This window comes from Neovison vison, chromosome 3 (assembly GCF_020171115.1).
Source record: "Neovison vison isolate M4711 chromosome 3, ASM_NN_V1, whole genome shotgun sequence".
Classification (NCBI taxonomy): Eukaryota; Metazoa; Chordata; class Mammalia; order Carnivora; family Mustelidae; genus Neogale; species Neogale vison.
The window spans coordinates 228,355,219-228,370,469 of NC_058093.1; the positions used below are offsets into that span (position 1 = coordinate 228,355,219).

The 15,251-nt window shown below is 49.3% G+C and overlaps 1 protein-coding gene across 1 annotated transcript in view; it reads left to right on the plus strand.

Moving 5' to 3' along the window:
- KSR2 (kinase suppressor of ras 2) overlaps positions 1-15,251 on the plus strand; it is a 393,208-nt gene that overhangs the window by 331,195 nt on the left and 46,762 nt on the right. The window contains exons 11-14 of the mRNA XM_044244186.1: positions 4,981-5,022; positions 5,687-5,753; positions 9,500-9,548; positions 11,264-11,631. Of these exons, the coding sequence (XP_044100121.1) occupies positions 4,981-5,022; positions 5,687-5,753; positions 9,500-9,548; positions 11,264-11,631 (526 nt within the window). The remainder of the gene's footprint in view (positions 1-4,980; positions 5,023-5,686; positions 5,754-9,499; positions 9,549-11,263; positions 11,632-15,251) is intronic.

Here is a 15,251-nt window from a genome sequence, read left to right on the forward strand (position 1 = left end):
GATCCACAATATCATTTCAGTGGGAAAATAAGTGATTCACAAAGCAGTTGGTGTAATAACATCCTTCGCATTCTAAAATAATTACATACAGGTGTATATGTATGTTTATATGTGTGTGTATATATACTTGTGTATTTGTATATGCACAAAAAAGTCTGCAAGAACTTCACTTGGCAGCTGTTTCTAGGAAGAGGAGTTTTATTTTATGCATTGCTACAATGTGTAGATACCAAGGAGCATGCGCCGATTTTATAACCGGATGGTAATAATAAAATGCAATATGGAAATGGTGAGCAAAATAGGGCCTTCCAGATGAGCAGCCGGATCTTCTCCCTTGACTTAGGAGGTTTTAGCAAAATTCCCTCAGGATGACGAGTGCCTGTCCTGTTCATATAAGACCCTTCACTGTCACACTCTCAACTGTGAGCCTTTGCTGATGGGAAAGCTGCTTTGACCATGGTTCCCTCCCAGCTGTTGAGTTTTCTAAAGACTCTTCCAGGTAATGCTTGGCATAACCAGTCCCCAGCATTGACTGATCTAGAACGTTCTTTTCTAAAAGGGTCCATGGGGTAAATAGGCATTTGGCTCACTTGTTAACCTCATGACATCTGAAAGTGCATTAGGCACAGACTTGGTAGAATTTGGGATTGAATTCCTTGTTCTCCCACCACTCGCTTCCAAATCCTAGGCCATATTTGACCTGGCCAGTGGCTCATGGTTGTTAACTCCTGTCCAGGACCGCCCCCTTCCCCTCACACTGCATTCACCCATCTGTTTCCATGACACATACTTACTGAGCATCTACTATGTACCAGTACTATACAAGGCACTAGGTATGAAGCTGTACACACACCAGCCGAGCCCTTTATGAGTTTCCAGTGGCTGCTGTGATAAATCTCCACAAGCTTAGTGGCTTAAAACGGCCCAAACATATTATTTTATAGTGATGAAGGTCACAAGTCCAAAGTCGCTTTCACAGGGCTAAACATCAAGGTGTCCACAGGGCTGGTTTCTCCTGGGGGAGCTAGGAGAGAATCCTCCTCCTTGCCTATTCCCAGCCTGGAGGAGGACAAGTTTAGGTTGAAGAGTCAGAGGGGGCTGAGTTCCGAAGATGGGGGAGAATTGACTGGGTGGAGGGAGGGTGCATGTGCAAAGGCCCTGCCCCAGGAAAAAGCTGAAAATATGTCCCAGTGACTGAGTGCCATGAGTAAAGGGAAAATGGCACCAGGTAAGCCTCAGGGCTGTAGGGAAGAGGTCTGGCGTGGCCTTCCAAGGCATGGCAGGAATCTGGGTTTTATTTAAATCTGAATTTTATTTAAAAGGTGTAGGCAGTAGAGGACTTATCCTCCCTTCTTCCTTGTAGATCCTTCTCGAAAACCATTCAGGCTGATTTTTGGGGCGGCCTTAGGGAAGGAGGGTAGGAAGGAGGGCTTCAGAGTAGAGGCGACTTCAAAGTGGTCTGCTTATGTCTCTGGCCTCGGGCCGCCTGAAGCTTCCCAGTTCCCCAGAGTCCTCTTCCATTCCAGAGAGTAGGAGCCGCTCAGCTTTCCTAAACAGACCACTTGGGTTCATCAGCTTCCCGTTGGAATCGCTCCTCACTGGTGCCTGTTGTTGGCAAGGAAAGGGCCCATGGCCACGCCTTGAGTCCTCTCTGGCCACTGTCTCCTTTTCGGTCATCAGGAACAAGTTGTTCTCCGGCACACAGAGGGGTCGAGGATGGGGCTGGCTATGTGCATTTGCCGGAGTCCCTCTGCCTGACACCTGTCCCTTTTCAGAGCAGTGTCTCCTCTCCCTCCCCCAGCTGCTGCTCTGTGAAAGAATGTAACTGCCAGCTAGCCTTTTCTGCAGACACTGAATCCCCCATCCCAGTTGGGGAGAGAAGAGATCAGCTAAGCCTCTTGAGAACTCCGGGTAGTTTTTCCTTTTTAATTTTAGCCCCTTGTTGACAGGGTGCAATGAAAAGGAAAAAAAACAAAACCAAACAAAACAAAAAGCAACCAAGCTATCTAACAGAAGAAGGTCCTTGAAATCACGGAGGTTGGTTCTCTTTTAAAGCTCTGCTGTGTGACTTCGAATGAGTTGCTTCCCTTCCCGGGCACCTCATTTTCCAGAATTAGAAAATGCATCCGTTTGGATTCCAACTATCTGTGATATTTGGGGATCGCTGTGCTAGAAGAGAGTTGATTAATTCCACAAACATGAGTTGTGCGCCCATTGGTGCAAGGGCCCTTGGGATCCTGAGATGCCAACACTTGCTCTCTGTCTTGGGGGAGTTTATAAATCAGTTCCAACCTCACTGGCAGCTAATGACTTTGCTCTCTGAAACAGATTTTCTCTTAATTATAAATCATTCTTGTCTGTTTATTAAGAGAGCTTAGAAAGATATTGGCTTAACCCCGGCAGCTAATGCTTACTCAGCACTACTGTGCACTCTGATCTCATGTAACGATGATCTCAGCCCTGGGAGGGGAAGACTGTTATTATTCCCATTTTACACACATGGAAACTGAGGCTCAGGAGAGAGTTTCTCAAGCTTTTACAAACAGCCGAAGGAAGAGCCAGGATTCGACCCTTTAGGATAGCCTCCTAGTCTTGCTGTCCAGCTCATCTTTGCTTTGAACTTGAAGTCAGCCAACTTTTTTCTATAATGAGCCTAACAGGAATATTTTAGACTTTATGGGCCAGATTGTTGCAAATATTCAACTATGACATTGTAGCGTGACAGCAGCAAGAGACAGCATATAAATTGCGAGACTATGTTCCAGTAGAACTTTATGAACAAAAACAGGGGATGGTCCAGACATGGGCCATGGCTTGTCAATGTCATCCCCCCGGCCCCAGCCTCTGATCCAATCCGCGAGTTCCTGGTGAGTCAATGTGCACGTCATATGTTGTCCCGGACCTAATGAAATTATTTCTGGAAGCGTATTCACCAGTTCAGACTGCTGTCTGACCCCATTCCTGCTCACTTCCTCTGCCTGGGGAGCTGAAGCTCTGTGTGACCTCCCCAGTGCCCGTGACACCCTTGCCCGCCCTGCTCTAGCCCCTCCGTCCATCCCACTGGAGTAACTGGTAACATCAGAAATCTTGGGGATATCCAGAACAGCTGGTCTCTGGTGAATGAACCAGAAGTGAAATGAATTGTAGGTGAGTCAGCAGCAAAGTTGAGGAAATTTCTTTTATCCCTAAATATAGAGATCAACTCATGCTCATGGTGGGCAGAATAATGGTACCCCAAAGACGGCTATGCTCTAATCCCAGAATCTGTGACTATGATACTTTTATGTGACTTGTCTTTGCAGATGTGATTAAGTTAAGGATCCTGAGTTGAGTTAAATTAAGTTGGGATTATCCAGATGGAACCACAGGGGGTCTTATAAGAGGGAGATGAGAAGGTCAGAGTCAGTAGGAAGTGATGTCAGGACCAGAGCAGAGACTGAAGTGATGGGCTCTGGGCCAAGAAATGCGGGCTCTAACAGCTGGAAAAGGCAAGGGACTGATTTTCCTCTGGAGCTTCCAGAAAGAACCAGCCCTGCCGACACATTGATTTTAGCCCCTTAGGACTCATTCCACACTTCTCATACCTTGAGAATTATAAGAAGGTAAACATGTTGTTGTAAGTGCTAATTTGTTACCACAGAAGCAGGAATGCTCACACAATGCTCAATGCAGAAAATTTGGAAAACACGGGAAATACATACTTTTCCAGTTTTATTGAAATATACTTGACATACAACATTGTATAAGTTGAAGGTGCACAGCATAATGGTTTGATACATGTAGGAGGTTGCAAAATGGTCACCAGTCTTTTGACCCTCCATCTCCAACACACAACTACAAATTTTTCTCTTCGTGTTGAGAACTTGCAAGATCTATGCTCTCAGCCACTTCCAAATATATGAAGCAGTATTGTCAACTGTAGTCCCTGTGATGCACGTTATATCCCCAGGACTTACTTGTCTTATCACTTGAAGTTTGTGCCTTTTTGACCACCTTCAGCCAGTCCCCTAACCCATCTGGTTCTGTTTCTATGAATATGGTTTTGTCAAATTCTACATGTTAAGTATTAATATTATAGTATTTGTCTTTCTCTGTATGACTTATTTCACTTAGCACAGTGCCCTCAAGTTCCATCCATGTGGTTGCAAATGGCAGGATTTCCTTCTTTTTTAATTCTTCCATTGTGTGTATATATGTAAATATACAGGTTGTGTGTGTGTGTGTGTGTGTGTGTGTGTGTGTGTACACACCATTTGCTTTATCTATTCATCCATCAGGGGACATCTGGGTTGCTCCCATGTCTTGGATCCTATAAATAATCCCACAATGAACGTGGGAGGGCAGATATCGCTCCAGAATAGCAATTTTATTTCCTTTGGACATATTCTGAGACATGGGTTTGCTGGATCCTGCAGTAGTTCTATTTTTAATTGTCTGAGGACCTTTCAGACCGTTCTCCACAATGGCTGCACCAGTTTGCATTCCCACCAACGGTGCCCCACACTCTTCCCTCTCTCCACACCTCGCCAGCACCTCTCTCTTATCTTTTGGGGTGTAGACATCTTAATAGGTGTGAGACATAGCTCATTGTGTCATAAAGGATTTTTTTAAAGCCTCTATAATCACTCTGGCTAAGGGAAAAATTGATATTTTAGATTATGGCTTGACAAAGACTTTCTGTGTGTATGTGCGTCCCTGTGTGGGTTCGTCTTGCACAAAAATGGGTTTGTGCCCTGGTGACTCTCCGAGGTGAGATGCTCTGTTTTCAGGGAGCTGCAGGAGGGAGGTTGGCTTGGATGTATAGAACTTTGGTTCTTCTATACATGCCCTCAGTCCCTTGTGATTTAGGGTGTCTGCAGGAATCTGGGAACCCTCTAGGATGGGCAGAGAACCCACACCGTGGCTGTGGGAGCCCGATTTGTTATTTGAAGGCACAGCCCAGGGATAGCACTGACTTTGGTATTTTCCTTCCTTTGCAAGCGTCCCACTACTACAAATACAAGCAACAGTTCATCTTCCCAGGTGAGTCCAAGGGCTCACAGACCCACCCCCGCAAGCAGGCCCTCTGAGGGGCATGCGTTGCTGGAATGGATGAAGGCAAGGGTTGTCCGGGGGTGGGGGGGCGAGCTCCAAGAGGGCAGCAGTGGAAACACCAGCCCTCAGGATTATGGTGAGCCATGGAGGTGGGAGAGGAGAGGCTGGGTGGTCCCAAGGGCACCGTGGCACCAAGGAGATCCTGAGGCACAAGAGAACAGCCTGAGAAGTGGCCTGCAGTAGAAGGACAGGCCAGGGTGAGGAGGGGTCCAGAGCCACGTGGTAGTGGAGAGGTGCTCGGAGGGGCTGTGTTGGGCACCAGGAGATGCGAAACCATGTGGCCTCACCGAAGAGAACTCAGGAATGGGGGGGGTGCGATTCGGAGTTGACCAGCTAGGGGGCTTCCGGTCAGAAGCTCGGGGCTCTCATGTCGTCAGTGGGACCTTTTGTCCAGGGTGCCATCTTGGAATACTGGTGCGCGTGAGCGGGACAAGTTCAAGTGATCAAGGAAGGGAAAGAAGGGATTGGCCAGCCCCAGGGGTCCACAGTCCAGTGAGAAGTTACTAGCTGCCCCATCTGCCAGGAATCAGGTCCTTGGGGGAGGTTGTGGATTCCGTGCTGGGTTTCTGACTGTCTCCTGTCGGCTTCTCAGATGTGGTGCCGGAGACGCCGACCCGGGCGCCCCAGGTCATCCTGCATCCAGTGACCTCGAATCCAATGTAAGTAGAACAGAGACCTCCTTCTCCGGTGCTGGGTCTTCAGTCTGCTCAGGGTCTCTGTCTTCTTGCTTCCTCTTCCTGGAATTGACGAAGTGGGAGACTGTGGGAGCGAGAGACCTAGGGAATGACTCAGGTAAAGAGAGGGAGAGTGTGACAGCTTCTCTCGGCCTGGACCCAGCGGACGAGCCCGCTCTGCTTCCTGTCCTGGCCCTGCTTGTCAAGGGTGATTTCCAGGGGCTGGACCATTTCCTTAGGATCCCCAGACTCTTCTGTGATCAGAAAGGTAACTTTCGGAAATAGCTAGAGCTAACGAAAGAACAGTTGTTGTATATCATTGTTCCCCACCTCTAAAAAGTATAATTGGGGTTCGTCTTGCACAAATTGTGCAAGCCTAAAAAAGCACAACTTAGGGTTAGATTAGGGATCAGCAAAACTACAGTCTATGGGACAAATCCAATTTGCCACCTGTTTTTATAAATAAAGATCTATTGGTAACAGCCACGCCCATTTGTTTATGACATACTGTCTATATGGCTTTCATGGCAACTGAGGCTGTAGGGTCTGCAAAGTCCCAAATATTTACCATCTGGCCCTTTATGGACCAAGTATGCTGACCTCCGGTTTTATACCGTTATCAGAATAATCTAAGCTAATTTTGGAAAACATGGACTTGTCTATAAAAAAAGAAAAGAAAAATCATCACTCATAATCATACCACTCAGAACTTTGACGTGTGTTCTTTCTATTCATATTTTACATACTCGTGATTCATGGTCTCTGCCGTTTCCAGCAGGCTTTGTCATCCCGTAAAGCTATAGCATCACATTTTCCGTATTTTTCTAGACTCTTTATAAGCATTGTTTTTAAGGGCCGTAAAATATCATTATTGATGTGGAAAATGTCCTTAATCATTTCGCTCTTGCCTGATCTCCTATCTTCGCATAAATCACTGTCGTAAACAACACTGCAATGAACGCCTTTGCATGTGGCATCTCGAGCGTCCTTGGGACACAGACTGTCTTTCCAGGTGGTCTGTTGTTGGTATAGCCCAACAGCCCAAACCACCTCCCTTGACTTCACTTCTTTGGTTGTGGCCGAAGTGGAGAGCATGCTAGGGGACCTGATTTTGATTTGACTGGCTCCTTGGTTGTTCGATTTGACATTTTTTTCTTCCTTGGTTGTTCTTTTGCTCCCCTAACTACTCTATCCTTTCTGACCTGGGTTACGGACTTTGTTAAAGACCCAAGTAGCACATCTGTGAAATCGAAGGAGCGGCAATTTGCCGGGAATATTGTGCTGACATCCAGCTCCGGATCATTTCTCTGCTGCACATACACTAGTTCCACAATTCGTGCAAGATGAACCCCAGGTTATTAACTGGCAGGCAGGGAGTGCCGGCGAAATACAGTAGCTGCCTGTGATCTGCTTTAACGGGCATGGAGTGATGGGCGCTAATTCTTCGCGGAAGGAAATAATTTAATTGCCGGGCTGCTGTAATCACGCCTGGATGCCAGCAGAGGAGGGCTGCCTGCTTTGTTGTTGGGTTTGAGAAGGAATCCAGTGCATTGTTCCACCCAGATCTCCTCAAGGCGTTAAGTTCAGGGCATTTTAGCTGTCACCAGGTGCTTTCATTCCGCCTTCCCCGTACTGCAAATAACTTGTAAATAACTCGTTAACAGGAAAACAAACAGCACTTTGTGACCCTCCCTTCTTTCCCCTTCTTTTCAATCTTCCAGCCCCTCAGGCTCCTTCTAACCCGGAGCCCCTCCAGCAAGTGGATGGCTCTGTCTGCAGGGTCAGCAACTTCTTGGGGTCTCAGGGTCAGGAGAGCAGTGGCCCCTCAAATGAGGGGTGGGTAGAGGGATCTGCTAAGCTTCCCCAGGGGAAATAGGAAGGGGGCAAGGTGTTCATTGTGATTTTTTTCCTGCCCCTGGTTTCAGCTTTTCTGGGCCTTCAGCAGCCCAGTCACTGTCTCTCTGCAGCCCTACACACCCACACACATGCACACACGCACATGCACACACACGCTCACGCACACACACCCTCTCCTCTGAAAACACATCCCAGAACACGCACGCGCGTGCACACACACACATACACACACACACACCCTCTCCTCTGAAAACATCCCCAGAAACCCCTCCTGTGCCCATCACATACCATGTGCTCCAACAATGCCTTCACACCCCAGTATATACCCAGCTACACTGTCAACATACAATGTGCCCACGACATCCCCAGGAGGCACCCCCACTCCCATGCACCCGGAACCACCCCTACACAGAGCACATCCCATTGCACCCACATGATACCCGACACGTACTTCGCACGCACACACGCAAGCACCCTGTGGCCCCCAGCAACCCCCTGCACCAGGAGCCCAAGCTTAGCCCAGCTGCAGCACAGGACCTCATAACTGCATCACCCTCGCGTGTGGACGCATACGCGTGTGCACACACGCATGGGCACATGTGCACACACACACAGCTGTGTCTTCCAGTCCAATACGGTTCCAGTCCAATACGGTGTGCACACATGCATGGGCACAGGTGCACACACACACAGCTGTGTCTTCCAGTCCAATACGGTTTCTCATCCTGATTCGATGTAATCGGCAACATCCAACTAACTCAAACACTGAGGATTTTCAACAGACGTCCAGTAATCTCTCCGGGGCATTTCCACTGTACTCCATTTACTCGATTCATACCTAACTCTGGGCCCTTGTCACGCTTAGCCTTTCTGCACAATGTCTCCGCGCTTGCTTTCGTTCCCTTTGGTAGTAATGAAATATTTCTCAAAGTCAGGAGCCGGTTCCAGTTCCAACTCCATATCCCTTGGACGGCCTCGCCCCTGTCCTGGCACACGCAGGTTTTCCCCGCTATCCGAAAGTAGAGCGTGCCTGGGAAACCTTTCATCAGCCAAAAGAGTGTCACGCAAAGAAGCAATTATCATTCATCTCTATGGAAAAATTGGGGGTGTCCCCCAACCCCCAGAATTACTTCTCTTAGGCTTTTCTGATACTTTAGGACACATCTCGCTAAGGGATTCACAAAGTACACGGACATAAAGCCCAGATGCTCGTAGACACAGGTCAGATCTCTGGTGGCCGGATGCTGAGATGCCCAGGGTACGTTCCAGGGAAGGAGCTTGGAGGCAGCCCTCACACTGCTCGGGTGCACAAAGCCCTGTAATGGCTCAGTGCAAAACCAAGCTGTATGCGATGTTCACTCTTTACCCTTTTCCATGAAAGCAAAAACCCTCTTTGAATTGCTTTTGGTAGATATCAGCATCGACCTTTCATAAAAGAGAAGTGGCTTGAAGCCAGCTTGCAGAAAGCGGGCAGTGCCTGTAATCCCAAACCCTAAGGTTCTCCCGTAAGATTCCAAACCCAAGTGAACTCGAGCAATCTCATTAATTCTTTCCTAGCAAACACCCAGGGCTCTGAGAACTCTTCCACCCGTGGCATTTCAGCCAATGTATAAGGAAGCTGCCAGATCAGTGGAAACCGAAGCCATAAAGAAAAATGAGGCCCTGAGCAGTCCCGAAAATCTATTTAAAACAGTGTCCTTGTCATTGCTTTTTCATGGTGAGATTATGGATTATTTTGGACCCAAGTGTTGAAGTGAATGTTGAGATTAAGCCTTGATGGGGAGGGCTTCTCACTCCAAGACTTCATACATTGATAAACAAGACACCGACCTCCTTTTCACCTGAGGGTCACGTTTCTTTTCCTTTTTTTAAAGCTTGGAAGGAAATCCATTACTTCAAATTGAAGTGGAGCCAACTTCAGAGGTGAGATTCGGAGAGCGAGAAGCACCTTTTTCCTGGGGCTGCCCAGCACTTGGCAGGGTCGATGGGTGACTTTAATGACGCAGAGGGCTTGGGGTGGGTCGGGGCCGGGGGACCCTGTTTGATGGATGTTCTAACTCTGGGACAAGTGGTGGGGGGCCCCTCCCGGCACTGAGACTAATGGGCCGTTATATGGTGTGCATCGTGGAAAAGCTAGTTTTGCAGAAGTTGCCAAGAGATTTGCATTCTTAGTTGAAAAGTCAGCTTAGGGCCAGGTGAATACGAGGAGGTTGTGCCCCACTGCCTTCCAAAGAATACTGGGCTAGTTGAAAAATGATCCTGGGTGAAGCCAACCAATGGAAAGTGTGTCTTTTCCCCCGAGTGTGCCACAAGGGGCAGCTTGCTCAGGTTTGGGGGCAGGAGGACCTCAGGCTGCCTCATCAGGCCCCAAGCCTCTGGGAATCCCCACCGGCTGGGGCTCCTGCTGCTTCCTCACTCAGGCAAAAGAACCCAAGGGCCAGGACAGTCCCAGCACCACGCTGGGAAGTCAGGTCCCCGGATCTTCAGTGTCTAATGGTTCGGTGGTCACACCTAAGCATTCCTGGGCCACCTGAGTGTGCGGGGACAAAAATGCAGCATTCTGGCCCTGGCCTTCTCTTCTCTGATTCGGTAGCTCTGAGTAGGGCCCAGGAATCTACATTTTCTCTGGAAGCCAGGGGCTGTTGGATGCAAATGGTCAGGCATGTCCAAGGGCTCTCATCCCTTGAAAACCTCACACCATCTCGGGGGTGGAAGCCAGGTTTTATTAGCTTTACTTTATGATGAGAGAAGGAAGTCTCAGAGAGGTCAAGCAGTTCACCCAAAGTCACACAGAGACCAGATTCCAGCTCATTTTGTCCAATTTAAGTAAGCCCTCCTAAGAGCCTCCCTTCTATGCCCCATCCTCACAGCGACTGAGGAAGCCCAGGGGTCTGCCCTATGTAGAGGAGCTCTGATCTCTCCCTTTTCTGACTCATCAGTTCCAAATCCCCTGGGGGAAGCAAAAGGTACTCCCTGCTGAGGTGTTCTGTGCAGACAGACCCCTGATGCATCTACAGTTCAGCCTGTTGTCTGTCTTACACACGCATGAGCAGGCAGGTCGAAATACCACGACAGAATAGGAGGGCACTGGAGATTAGGAATTGAGACACCTGTTCCTCAGCCCCAGCTCTGCCTGGCCATGTGATGTCAAGCAACCTCCTGGGGTGACCAAGCACACCCGTTTGCTGGGCCTGAAGGGATTCCCAAGGGGATTTTCATTTTTAAGTCATTTTTACACCCAGTGTGGGGCTCAAACTTACAACCCTGAGACCAAGGGTCCTATGCTCTACCAACTGACCCAGTCAGGCACCCTCTCCCCCAGGAGGCTTCCATTGCCCAAACCAGCAGCCTCCAGCAAACCAGCATGGGTGGTCCCCCATCATTTCTCCTCAGTTTCCCCCTTGGCAAGGGGGAAGGAGCCTCAGTTTCCCCCTTGGCAAGAGAGCATTGGACTATCACGATTTCCCTTTCAGCTCCTTCTTCTATGATTCTAGACAGGAGCAACCTGGGGCGAATAGATACATGTCCCCCACCCCCCAAAAATGCACCTAGGGATGTGTCCGGACCCAGGGGGAACTCGTAGGAAGGTGGAGCAATGGCAGGCGCCACTCTGACCACTCTCTCTTTTCTGACCCCAGAATGAAGAGGGCCACGATGAGGCTGAGGAGTCAGAGGATGACTTCGAGGAGATGAACCTGTCCTTGCTCTCAGCCCGGAGCTTCCCGCGCAAGGCCAGCCAGACCAGCATCTTCCTGCAGGAGTGGGACATCCCTTTTGAGCAGCTGGAGATCGGCGAGCTCATCGGCAAGGGCCGCTTTGGGCAGGTGTACCATGGCCGCTGGCACGGGGAGGTGGCCATCCGGCTGATCGACATCGAGAGGGATAACGAGGAGCAGTTAAAGGCCTTCAAGCGGGAGGTGATGGCCTACAGGCAGACGCGGCACGAGAACGTGGTACTCTTCATGGGCGCCTGTATGAGCCCGCCTCACCTGGCCATCATCACCAGGTCAGTCCTGCCCGGGGCCCCCCACCCACGGACCCAGTCCCAGAGTCCTGCCTCTGGCAGGGTTGAGAAGCCGGAGCTTCTGGTTAAGGCATGGTTCTGGCGAAGGGAGCATCTCCAGCTCTACTGTTCATGATTGTGTGGTTTTTACGATTTGAGATTCCAGAAAATACTTTTGACGCTAGAGCTCTTTGGGCAGACCAGTGCCATGGGGAGAGCACCGAGTGGGAAACTAGGAAAGTTGGTTCGGAGCCCCCTGTGCTCCTAGTATTTGCGGAACAACAGCACTGAGACTTAGAGTTTCCATATGAAGATTGAACTGATTGGATCCAATCAGGGGTTGGCACACTTCTTCTGTAAAGGGCCCAGTAGTGAATGTGGTTTCATGGGCCACAGAGTTTCTGTAACAACTGCTCAACTCTGTTCACTTGGATCAGATTGGCCGGGTGCCAATAAAACTTTATTTATAAAAGCAGGCGATGTGCTGGATTTGGCCCCCAAGCCCTAGTTTTGCCAACCGTGGGCTAAGATCGTGATGACTGTTATTCTGGCTTTCATGAAAGCAGCGTATTACATTTGCAGGTCTTCACGATTGCTATTTTAAATATCCAGGATCCCTGATCTCTAGCTGCACAGGAAAGGTAGTGAGAAAATCTGACATTAAGAAAATGTCAGGTGATAGCAACTTTCCTGAACTTGCTCCTAACCTCGCCCAGGGACATGGGATGTTGAGAAAAAAAAAATTGCTTCAGTTGAAAGTTGAAAATTGTGAAACAATCCTTTGGTGTGTTTTTAAACTCTGGCTGTTGCTCTGCTGTTGCTTTAGGACTGACCACAGCAATGCCATTCCTGGTGCGGCCTGGGATGCCGAGAGTCTGCTCTCTCCTTCCCATTCCCAGCTCAAGCAATGAGACCCCAAACGCACAATTCTCTCAACTTGGCAGGAGCTGTGAGCTCAGGGAAGAGCTGGTGTGTCTTTGGTCTGGTCCCCTGTGACACAAAGCATCCTTGAGCCCATTTATTCTCAGTGGCCTGATGAAGGTGTGTTATTGTCTGTCAGCCCTGACTGTGCGGATGATGGATTGAATCCATGTAGCCCATGGTAAGTGTTTTGGAAGGATTGGAGATTGAGAGCTGGCCCTTCAATCCTCCCTAAACCAGGGTAAAAATGGTGGTTCTCCACCCTGAACAGTACAGAAGGAGCCCTGAAATTCCCAGCTCAGATCATATTCGGGGGCTGAGCTGTTCTCATGAGGTGAGTGTATCAGTATGCTTGTGCTGAGCTACCCCCCACCCTTCAGAGTTTTCCTCTATCCTGTGGACAGGTCTGCACTGAGCCAGGCCCCGTAGCTGGGTTCTTGGACATATCTGTGGTCATCTGGCAGATCAGACTGGGGGCTGGTCACTCTTGCGTACCTTCCCACGGTCTCTTACTCCCCAACAGCCTAGCCTAGGCTCATTCCCAGGGTGGTCTCAGGGTTCCCAGGGCAGCAAGAGGTCGAGTGCTGATGGGCAAGTGCCTTTCACACCTCTGTCCTTGTTACATTGACTGATGGACATTGGCCAAACCGAGTCACGTGGTCAAGCCAGATTCAAGGCTTGGAGGAACAGAGTCTGCCTCTGCATGGGAGGGTTTGCAGGGGCATAGATGCAGGGAGAGGGACAATTTGTGGCCGCTTGTACAACCTGCCACAGCGTCTTTCCTCCTCTCTTTGTAATCCAGAATGTATCGTCCTCATGCATTGCCCTTTATTTGGGGCATACACATCTGGTGGGAAGGTGGTCTTCTCTGCACATACACACACACTGGTCTTCTGCCTAGTGCTCCCACCAGCCCGTCACCCGAAATTTCTCTCTGGTCAGCTCCTCACCTTCTGGCCCTCTGACCCCCCTTTTAGACATCCCCAAACTAGAAACACAACACCCACCATCTCCTGTCCTTTGCCTTGCCCTTCTAAGGACCTCTCGCCCCCCACCCCTCGCCCTCTGACTTCCTTAGGGTTATTGGTAGAGCCCAGTACCCCAAGCCTCCCTCCCCTCTTTCCCAGGGGCTAATTGAAAGTGGACAGATTCGGTCAGCAGCCCCCCTTGAGAAATGAGTGGTCATTATGGAAATGTGTCACTCGTCCTGTAAGCCAGCTGCATTTGTGGCCCCTTTCTATTATGTGCAAACTCTGCCCCACCCCCACCCCAAGTACCATAACTGCCTGCAGATTTCACAAATAGCGCAGCCTTTTCCTGGCACCCTGATAAAGACTCTGCAGCTTTGGGACATGTAATTGGTCTCTGAAGTGTTTTGGTATTTTGTGTGAAGAAGCCAGATGAGCCCCAAAGAAGTGGTATTTATTCCCTATTATTGTGTCATTATATATGTATCTCGGGGGGGGCTCTGTGTACCCCCTTGTCCCATTCAGCACCGCCCACTTGTCGACCATCAGATCTCTTATCCGAATGTTCAGTTCGAAACCCGATATTTGAGTAATTTGATTAATCACCTGCATCCGCGTAATTGGCTGGCCGAGGCCCATGGTTGGACAAGAGCCAGCCAACTAGAACAATCTTTGGACCCTGGATTTATTTTACAGGGAACATAAGACCAGATAATTACCTGGCATATTCCAGCTAAATTCACAATGGCGTGTTCTCGCCAATTACTTAGTAATTATCATCGGAGTTAACAAGTATTTCTAAGATTAGCTTCCCTGTAACGCGATGTGTATGGCTCTTGGGGAATGAGTAATAACCGACTAGTTACCCAATTGCTCTATCCACAAATACAATTAGCAGCAGGATTGCTAAATCGTTTCACGATTGGGTTATTATGAGATTGTTGCAAAGCTATTGGCAGTCGGCACAATCGCTCATTTTATAAAACTCCGAGTGGAATTTGAAAGCCGATGGCACTGAAAGGAAACATCTCTCCTCCTTCTGCCTTCCTGCAGTTGCCTGGGCCTCAGTGTCCCCATCTGCGAAATCAGGAGGTAGAAGTAGGGGCTTGGAGCAGAGTCCCTCTGATGCTGACAAAAATGCTCTGGTTTGAAAAGCAGCTTGGAACGGCCCTGGAGTGATGCTTCCCGAAGTACGCTCTGCCTGGATCTCCTACGTCAGAGCCAGCAAAGGGAGGAAGGCCGTGCCAGTGCAGATGCTGGGTGCTCCTAGTGTCAGGTTTCCTAGGGGTGTGGCGATGGGCACACACTTGGTGGCTTACTGTGACACACATTTATTGTTCTGTAGTTCTGAAGGCCAGACATCCAGAGTGGATCTTATTGGGCTCAAGTCAAGGGGGCTGCTCTTTTCTGGAGGCTCTGGAACAGAATGTTTCCTTGTCTTTTCCGGCTTCTAGAACATTCTTTGCATTCTTTGGCTTGTGGCCCCTTCCTCCATCCTCAAGGCCAGCAGTATCGCCTCTCCCTTCCGTGGGCACATGGCCTGCTTCCGCAGTCAGATCTCTCTCATATAAGGATCCTTGTGAGTGCGTCTAGGACCCAGCCATCCAGAAACATCTCTCATTTCAAGACGCTCAGCTTCTGCCAAGTCCCTTTTGCAATACATGGTTTCCAGGGCTTAGAACCTGGATATCTTTGGGCTCCAGTATTCAGTCTGTCACATCACCTTGGACCTAA